This window comes from Ipomoea nil, unplaced genomic scaffold (genome assembly GCF_001879475.1).
Source record: "Ipomoea nil cultivar Tokyo-kokei standard unplaced genomic scaffold, Asagao_1.1 scaffold2280, whole genome shotgun sequence".
Taxonomy (NCBI): domain Eukaryota; kingdom Viridiplantae; phylum Streptophyta; class Magnoliopsida; order Solanales; family Convolvulaceae; genus Ipomoea; species Ipomoea nil.
The window spans coordinates 3,204,052-3,213,963 of NW_017618708.1; the positions used below are offsets into that span (position 1 = coordinate 3,204,052).

Consider the following 9,912-nt stretch of genomic DNA (forward strand, 5'->3'; position numbering starts at 1 on the left):
TATTTGTTTTCCATCTTTACACAAAATCTTCTTAATAAATTCTAGATATTACTGATTGTTTTCCATTTTTCTTTTTTCAGCGAAATAAACTTATTACTCCGTATTATTAAGTTCTGGGTGGTAAATTATTAATATCGCATTTGTTTCCATTATTTCCGCACAATCTTCCTTATAAATTCTTTATATTACTGATTCTTTTGCATTTTTCCCTTTTAAGCGAAATAACATAATTATTATTACGAGTTTGGACGGGAAGTTAAAAAGAAATATTTTATTTTTATTAATAGTATAGATGATTGATATGTAAAATTTTTCTACAATATTTTATAACAATTTCAATCTAATATAGTTACATTATACAAAGTATTTTTTAAAAAATAATTTTTTAATTTTAATATTGTTGTATTGTATTATGAATGAATAGAAATTTTAATGTAGAATTGTAGTATGAATAGAAAAGTAGGAAACAATATATTCTATTACACTATTTTACAATATTAGAATAGCATTTTGAATGTAGAATTGTAGTACAAATACGAAATTTAATAACAATATATTCTATTAGAAATTGCATTTCACTATTTTACAATATTACACAAATCTTAACACTATTTTTGGGCAAAAAGTTAAAATGAATGATTTTTTTTTATATTAATAGTATATAGATTTTGCACAATTTTTTAAGTACTAAATTTAAAATTTCTCATTATTTATCAAATATAATCTTGAAAATAATATTTTCACTGAATTAAAACAAAAGAGAAAAACCAATATGATCATATGTATGTTTGAATTCACATCTAACACACCCAATAAATTAAAAATCACAAAATCTTGTGTAAGACCATCGTATATATGACATGGACTATTTTTTTTTTAACAAAATTGTAATATATTTTCGTAAATCAATATTTAAAAATTACATTTTAATTTAAAAGTATTACATTGATTCACGTTAGGTGGTTTCACATATGATCAACTATTATAAAATTATGACGCAACCCTAATCAAGTTTGTCAGACTATTAACTTCATTAGTAATCACAAGATTACAAGTTTGACTCCTAGCGGGAGCAGTCTATTGACGTTATTGTTTTGAGCCGGTCAATTATATGAGCAACCTCGACTAGTTTACTTCATTGTGTTCGTCCTTTAATTTGACTTGGTTCACAAAGCGGGATTTATATGCACACCCTCAAGTAGTAGATGCGAATTTCTCTAGTAACTCAGAAAATTATATACAATTAATTTTATATTTTTTTTGGTATTAATACAATTAATTTTATATGATTATATGTCTAGATTCACTTTCAACAAATTTTACATATATAAAATTAATTTTATTGATTATATGCCATATTTGACGCAAACCATTTATGGACTTATTTTATTCATATAAATATTTATAGTATGAAATCGCAAGATATTAAGTTCATATGCATTCCATTTCATTTATTTATTGACTTAATTCCATCACATTTTAGAGTTATTACTACGAAAAAATGGGTAACCCCAATACCTCCATTTTCTTTTTGTTCTTCAATCTGTGCCTAGTTTTTGCATTGTGTAATGCATCAGGAGACGATGAAAGAAAGGTATAACATATTTATTTTTATCGTTCTTCTTGAAATTTTAGTTACTGCTAAAAGAAGCACATGATTAATCGATTACTGATCGAACGAAATGTAGATGGTAGTTTAAATTTTTTTTTTAATCATAAATTAATCTGATCTGAAATTATAACTTCTTACCACCTTGATCGATCATTGTTTATCTATCTTTACGTTGTGACCATTTATGATAGCCATACATTGTGTATATGGGAGCATTGCCATCGGGAGGATCTAAAATATCATTGTCGGCTGTTCATGATAACATTCTGTCTCAAGCAATTGGAGAGTAACATTCCGGATTATCCATTTCTATTATCTAATCTACCTGAAACTTATTAGAATCAATGAGAGTTATATTATTCTTAATTTATATTTGTATTTTTTGTGCTTGTAAAGTTGTACATGATGTTAAAATTATTGTATAGTACTTTATTGTTTTTAATGCTAAATATAACCTTATACCATTAAATATTATGTTAGTGAAATAAGAAATACTAAAAATGAATTTACGTAATTGTATTTACTTTAATACATTACTTGCCAAAATAATTTGCTTAATTAAATATTATATTAAACTAAATATATTTTACTCTATATATGGAGTATTATTTACATAAACAAAAATATATATTTTTTGAATGCTACTAGCTCTATTAGAATGTAGTATCTGTTCATATAACACCTCCACTGAGGTACAAACTCACAATCTTCCAAATGAAAGTTCAACCCGGGTATCATTAGACCACATAGTCCTGGTACGTAAACAAATATATGGTTATTAGAAATATGTATATATAGATCATGTACACACACACACACACATATAAATAAATAAATAAATATATATATATATATATATATATATATATATATATATATATATATATATATATATCTAAAAGCATAATAAGTTCCAATTCAGGTTATACCCCTGATTTTTGTCCCTTTTTTCTGTTAAATTTTTTTTTGTACCTTATGCTATAAAAGTTGTACTACATAATTTTTTGGACAAAAATATCCCTGCTGTTATAACTACTGTTATCTTTCCACACTATTATTACTATGTACATGCATACACAATAATTTTTTCTTACATCCTTCAATAATGGTAAGTTTTAATTCATTTAGGTTTAAATTAAAATGTTACCATAGTTATATATAGTAATTTATCATTCTATAATTTTTACCTCAAAAATATTAATATGAATTATACAATTATATATATATATATATATATATATATATATATATATATATATATATATATATATATATATATATATATATATATATATATATATATATATATATATATACACACACACACACACACACACACACTATTTTTAAAAATAATTAATATAACTAAAATTTTAATATTTAATTTTAATATTGGGCATATATTTTTTGCGCATCGCGCATATAAAATACTAGTATATATATATATATATATATATATATATATATATATATATATATATATATATATATATATATATATATATATATATATATATATTATATATATATATATATATATATATATATATATATATATATATATATATATATATATATACACACACACACATTAACTATTTTAATATAATATAGATTATTTGATTCCTGTTATATATTTAGTCATTATTTTTAAAGTTATTGTAGTATAATCATTTTTTTGAAAACCTGTAGTATAATCATTTTCACATTAAGCATCAATTTTGGAGGTTATATAGTTTTACTTGGGTGAGACATTCTCAGGGATCTTTATCTATTTGATGAGGTGTATCAGATTAATATGAACATGTAATACTTATACTAAAAAAATATAATATTAATCATGAATATCGTGTGTCCCTTATATATGTAAGGGAATTAAAATTTAATACTTTTAGAGAAAAATGTAATACTTTTATATTTTTTTCAAACATATTACATTTTCTCATATAAGTAATAAAAATTTTATTCTTGATTAGTATTATTCATCTTGACCCCACCTGTCTCACGGACAAGGATCCATGAGATGGTCATACACAAGTTTTTGCCTAATTTTGGATACTTATTTTTGTGCAATGCACATATAAATAGTAGTAGTTCTTCATTATTTTCTTTTGATCTCCATTTGTTTGATATACATCCCAGTGAAAGTATAGCACGGCAGTCAAAGATACATACGTATGGAAGAAGCTTTAATGCATTGGCAGCAAAGTTGCTCCCTCATGAAGCTAAGATATTATCTGGTTTGAAGAATTTTAGGACTCCTTTACTTTATATTTGTCTTATTTTTATTTTTATGAGGTTATCAAAATATTTCGTATCATTTTTAAAATTGCAGAAAAAGCTGGAGTTGTGTCAGTATTTCCAAGTATTAATCGAAAGCTTCATACTACACATTCTTGGGATTTCTTGGGAATGCCAACAACTGTAAAGAGAAATTTAAAAGTAGAAAGTGATATTATTATAGGTCTCATCGATTCAGGTAAAAAAAAAAAAAATTATCAATATTAATAACTACAAAAAATTAGTGAACAAAATCATGTAATTTGATTTCCATGTATAACTAGTTAATTAATTGTTTGGATATATTTGATGTTGGTAGGAATTTGGGTTGAGTCACCAAGCTTCAATGATAGTGGTATAGGACCTCCACCTGCTAAATGGAAGGGTAAATGCCAAAAGGGATTAAATTTCACGGGATGCAACAAGTATGTATAAATTTCACCTCCTAAATGGTGCATTTTCAGACACTTTATAGTGTATTTATGCCAATTTAATGGTACATGACTGCACGTTCGCACGGGAAGTAAGATTCGGAACCTGACTATATATATATATATATATATATATATATTTTCGCTAGGAGTCAAACCAGTCTGATAAACTATTTTGGTTATTAAAGGGAAAGTAAAATTGCACATGGCCCTTAATCTTACTATAATATCTTTGACTTATTATTGTTTTCACTCATCTTTGGTTTGAATGATTGAGATTTTATAAATGTGAATTATATTTGTTTATGCAGCAAAGTTATTGGTGCCCAAGCCTTCAGCCTTGTTAATCCCAATAACAGGAGCACTTCCCCCGCCGACTTCGATGGCCACGGCACGCACACCTCTTCCATCGTCGCCGGTTCAATGCACCAAGGCGCAAACCTCTACGGTCTCCTCAACGGAACAGCCCGCGGCGGAGTGCCGGCGGCGCGTATAGCTATGTACAAGGCCTGCGACGAAGACCTATGTAAGGACGTGGACATCCTCGCAGCGTTTGACGCCGCCATTGCTGACGGAGTGGATATAATATCGGTGTCCCTAGGCGCCCCGGCGTCATCTTATAATATCGATCCAACGGCAATTGGCTCCTTCCATGCCATGCAAAAGGGGATACTCACTTCTTGCTCCGCCGGGAATAGTGGTCTGTGGACGACGGTTGAAAATGTGGCTCCTTGGATCTTCACGGTTGCCGCTGCTTCCACCAATCGACACCTGGAGACTCAACTTCAATTGGGTGATGGACAAACATTCTCTGTAAGTCCTTCCCCTCCCCTCCCTCATTAATTTAGGCAAAGTTTCAAATACCCAAAGTATCAAATAGGCTCATTTATTAGTGCTTTCCACCACAAATTAAATTAAGTGTCAAATAGCCTCATCTATCAATTACATTTGTTCACTCACTTTTTTTACAGGTTGTTAATAGGTTACCTATTCAATTATTAAAAATATATTAAAAAAAATGAAGAAAGAATTTCAACCACGGGCTGTCGGCACCGGACAGCCGGTGGCTGTGTATTTCACAGACAGCTGTGGCTGTCCAACAAGGACAGCCGGACAGCCACAGCTGTCAAACATGAGGTCCAGATCTGGACCTCAAACGACCTAGAACGAGGGCGGCAGTCATGGCCGAATAATTTGACACTGACATCTTGCGAAAGCAGTTGTATGTAGACACAAGACGAAGTGTTAATTGTGACTGAGCTATGAAATTATTGGTATTTTTTCCCCAAATTGCTTGAAGCGAGAAGGCAGATTTATTCTTTAATAAAAATTAGTATTAATCTTTAATTTTGAAATACAAGCAGATAGTGCTCCCGCATATGTATAATTGTTTGGAGTAAACCCATCATTTAGAACAGTAGAACCATTGACCTGAAGAAAGTCAATCGAACAAATTTAGCTGGTAGATAGTCCTATTTGACACTTAATTTAGTTCGTGGTAGAAATTGAGCACTTCGTAGTAGTAGATGGCCTATTTAACACTTCTGTCCATTAATTTATTATGAGATTAATTACATTTTAATCTAACACAAACTAATCAATTCCATCTCTCATAATTGTGTGAAAGGGAATTTCTATCAACTTAGTTGACAGCGGTCCACTCCCACTTCTAAATGGAGAACAAGCAGATATAAGCATGTAAGAAATTCTACATTTAACCTTCTTTATTTTTTAATCATTTATTTTAGTGAGATGTCTAAATTTATTTATTTTATTCTATAAATTAATTAAATGTTTGTTTTTAAAAGAATTATGTACTATAATTTTCCATTTTCAACCACATTAATTTATAGATTGGAGGAATATTATGTTAATACAGGACTTGTGACCTCGGTGCACCTAACAAAACTAAAGTGAAGGACAAGATTTTGTATTGCCTGACAAATAGTCGACAAGATCAGTTTGTACAGAGCGCGGGAGCTAAAGGAATTATCTTTTCAACTGATGATTTCTTGGATGTTGCATTTCCCTTTAGAATACCCGCTACTGTTGTTAAATTTTCAGATATTAACGATAAAATTGGCAAATATATCAACTTGACAACGTAAGTTTTTAAAAAATAAAATTTTATAGCACTTATAATTTAATATATTAATATATTATATATAGCATTATGTACACATCGAAATATCCATGCAGGCAACCAACAGCAATGATTCACCCAACAAAAGTTGTCAATATTGAAGAGACATTCGTGGCCTCTTTTTCATCTAGAGGACCCCAATATCGAGCCCCTAATCTCTTAAAGGTCAGAATTTTTTAAATTCTCTATTTTAATTTGATTCTCTATTTATCGATCACGAAAATGAAACCATCTATATTATATGTATATGTACTCGATCTCATCTCACACATCATAATGTTGTTGTACATGCATGTATAGCCTGATATATCAGCACCAGGGTTGAACATATTGGCTGCATTTCCACCTTTGACTTCTATAAGTGGGGATGTAGATGATACAAGAACCTCAGACTACAACGTTTTATCGGGAACATCTATGTCTTGTCCTCATGTTTCTGCTGCTGCTGCCTATGTTAAGTCTTTCCATCCTGACTGGTCACCTGCTATAGTGAAGTCAGCTTTGATGACTACAGGTTAGAGCATCTATATCAGTTATGTATTTTTCATGGATTTTTATGTGCCAACAAGGATAGAGGAAACAAAGAGGAGAAGGAAAAAGGAAAAAAAAATCAACATTTTGACGCATTTACTAAAAAGGGAAAAAAAAAACATGTAGTTGACGCGCCAGTTTGGGTGCTGAATGTGCGCCTAACGTGCACAAAGTCTGTGCTTTGCTGCTTTTTATCTCTTGAGTGAGACCCATTAAAAATCATACCTTGCAGGAAGTAAAATGTAAAAAAAAAAAAAAAAAAAAAAAAAAAAAAATCATGCTCAACATCAACAAAAAATCACCTTTGATTTTTTAATCTGACAAAATCCAACAAAAAACCATTGTTATGAATGCACTTAGCTTTGATGCATCTCAAGTGGTCTACATATAATAACTATTATTTCTTATTCTTTTGAAATAATTAATGTGTTCAGGTTTATGTTGTAACATTATCTTACATGTATCGGTTTCAGCAAAACCCCTAGGGGTGAAGGACAAAGATGCAGAATATGCATATGGAGCTGGAATGGTTGACCCGACAGCAGCATTGAATCCCGGCCTTGTTTTCGACATCGATGAAGCTGCCTACGTAAGTTTCCTCTGCAAGATTGGATACAATGGTTCTAGATTAGTTCAAATAACAGGTAACAAAACTAACGACTGCTCAACAATTTCACCGACAACCGGAAAAGATGGACTCAATTACCCTACCATTAATCTTGATGTCCGACCAAATCTTAACACTACCAACATCGACGGTGTATATCATCGTATTGCTATGAATGTTGGGGACGATTCAGCAACTTACAAGGCGCAAATCGAATCGGAAAAGGGTTTGTCTATCGAGGTTTCTCCCAATATTTTATTGTTCAAAAACAAGAATGAGAAGAAATCTTTTAAGGTTACTTTGTCAGGGAGTTATCCAAAAGAAATTACAAGGCGTTTATCTGGGTCTATAATTTGGAGTGACACTATACACAATGTGAAGATTCCAATCCTGGTATAAGGGCCAAGCTTTCCACCTCCCAATGCCAAGTTACATGGTATTCCTTAACTATTGTAATTTTATATAGAACATATTTCAAAATAATATTTGATTCTCAGTATTATTGATAAGCAATTTAAAAGCTAATTAAATTAGTCTTAAACATAATTGAGTGAACCCATGGGTGTTGTTCATGAGCAAGTAAAAGTCCTTCGGGAAGGGGTTGTGTAGATGTTTAAAAACTTTAAAGAAAATTCTGAGTTTTCCTAGCGAAATTCTTAATTCATCAAGTCTTGTTTGTAGTTGTTGACTCAAAATGTTTTTGTCAAAATTATGTGCAAAAAGAGATTACTAAATCCAGGAGGAATCAAGATCCCTATCCCTATTTGGATTAGGATTGATAAACCTATTCACAAAAAAATTAAGGATCTTGGCTCTATAAAAGAAGCTACTCTTCAACACAAGTATTTCACGCATTCAACTTTACTCTTGTGAGGTCGGAGAGTCATTGAGAAGAGTTGCTAAATTCCCTTAGAAAGTAGTACATGTGTTTAGGTCACAATAGTAGATAGGAAGTATCATCTATTGTGCAATTTCTGATTCCAAACAATGTATTTTCAATACTGAGCTTTTAGTGGATTTAGGCAAATTCTCAATTTGAGAAGTGCCTCGCAGATTAGAGTTGTTGCCCGAACTGCGTCTTAAAATTTTCAATTGGTATCAAAGCCACACTGCTTAAGTTATTAGCAGCATTACGATGGAATTTCCCAGAGAAGGTCTCTCGAATAATTGACCACCTGCCCTAGTTGGTGCTAATTTCTCCTACTGGAAAGCTAGAATGAAAATATATATATTTTGGCACAAGGAGAAGGAATTTGGAATGCTATAGAGAACGAATGGAAGGATCCAGTTGATGATAAAGGAAATCAAAAACCTAAAACTGACTGGAACGATGAAGAAAGAAGGGAGTATGATTTTAATTCAAAAGCAATGAATGTCATCTATGAAGCCGTAAGTGAAGATACTTTCAAACTGATCGCTACCACTGGCATAGCCATAATTGCATGTGACATATTATGCAATCACCACGAAGGAAATACATTTGTTAGGCAATCAAAGTTACAAATGATACAAATAGAGTTTGAAAATTTTAAAATGGAAGAAGATGAAAATATTACACAATTCAGCGCCAGAGTCTTAGGGATTGCTGGAGATGCGTTCAACTTGGGTGAACCCATCCCTAACATATATAGGCTTGTCAAAAAGGTTCTACGTTCACTACCTGAGAGATTCATAATAAAAGTTACGGCAATTCAAGAAAACAAAGATCTAAACGACTACAAACTTAGTGATTTAATGGGAAATCTTCAAACAATGAGCTTGAAATACTGCAAAACAAAAAAAAAATAATGGCAAAGGAATCGCTTTCCAATCAAAGCAGGAAGAGAGTCCAGAAGTTGATACCAAAACCATGGAGCAATCAATTGTACTCTTAACAAAAAACTTCAACAAAGTTCTCAAAAAATTAAATAGGTTTAGAAACAAGAAACCTCTTGTGACACCCCGGAATTTAGACTCGAAAACCCAAATTGAATTCCCCAAATAATTCCTAAGGATGGATTTAATCCTCCTAATTATACTTCTAACGTTTTTACAAGTTTGGCCTTAAATCTAGTTAAGGGATTTATTTTGGCCCAATCCCTTAACAATTAAATGGGACCATTTGGGTGGACTCATATTTAATATCTTTTGGACCTTAGTACAAGCTTAAAAAGGGTATATCCTTCCTAGACTTTTATAAAAAAAAAAAAAAAAAATAGTAGGCCTGAATCCTAGGCTATCTAACTTATGGCCCAAGCCTTATCCTACAACCTAATACACTCATCATGAACTCCTATCACTTAGCTAGAATAACTCTCAAACATTTCAG

The 9,912-nt window shown here is 30.9% G+C and overlaps 1 protein-coding gene across 1 annotated transcript; it reads left to right on the plus strand.

The window, feature by feature from the left end:
* Positions 1–1,501: 1,501 nt before the first annotated feature.
* LOC109150793 (subtilisin-like protease SBT4.15) lies at positions 1,502–8,003 on the plus strand. Its single transcript, XM_019298771.1, has 11 exons — positions 1,502–1,594; positions 1,804–1,898; positions 3,755–3,852; positions 3,948–4,091; positions 4,212–4,317; positions 4,635–5,136; positions 5,295–5,305; positions 6,203–6,427; positions 6,523–6,631; positions 6,767–6,980; positions 7,471–8,003. The coding sequence occupies exons 1-11, from the start codon at positions 1,502–1,504 to the stop codon at positions 8,001–8,003; spliced, it is 2,130 nt and encodes a 709-aa protein (XP_019154316.1).
* The last annotated feature ends 1,909 nt before the right edge of the window (positions 8,004–9,912 follow it).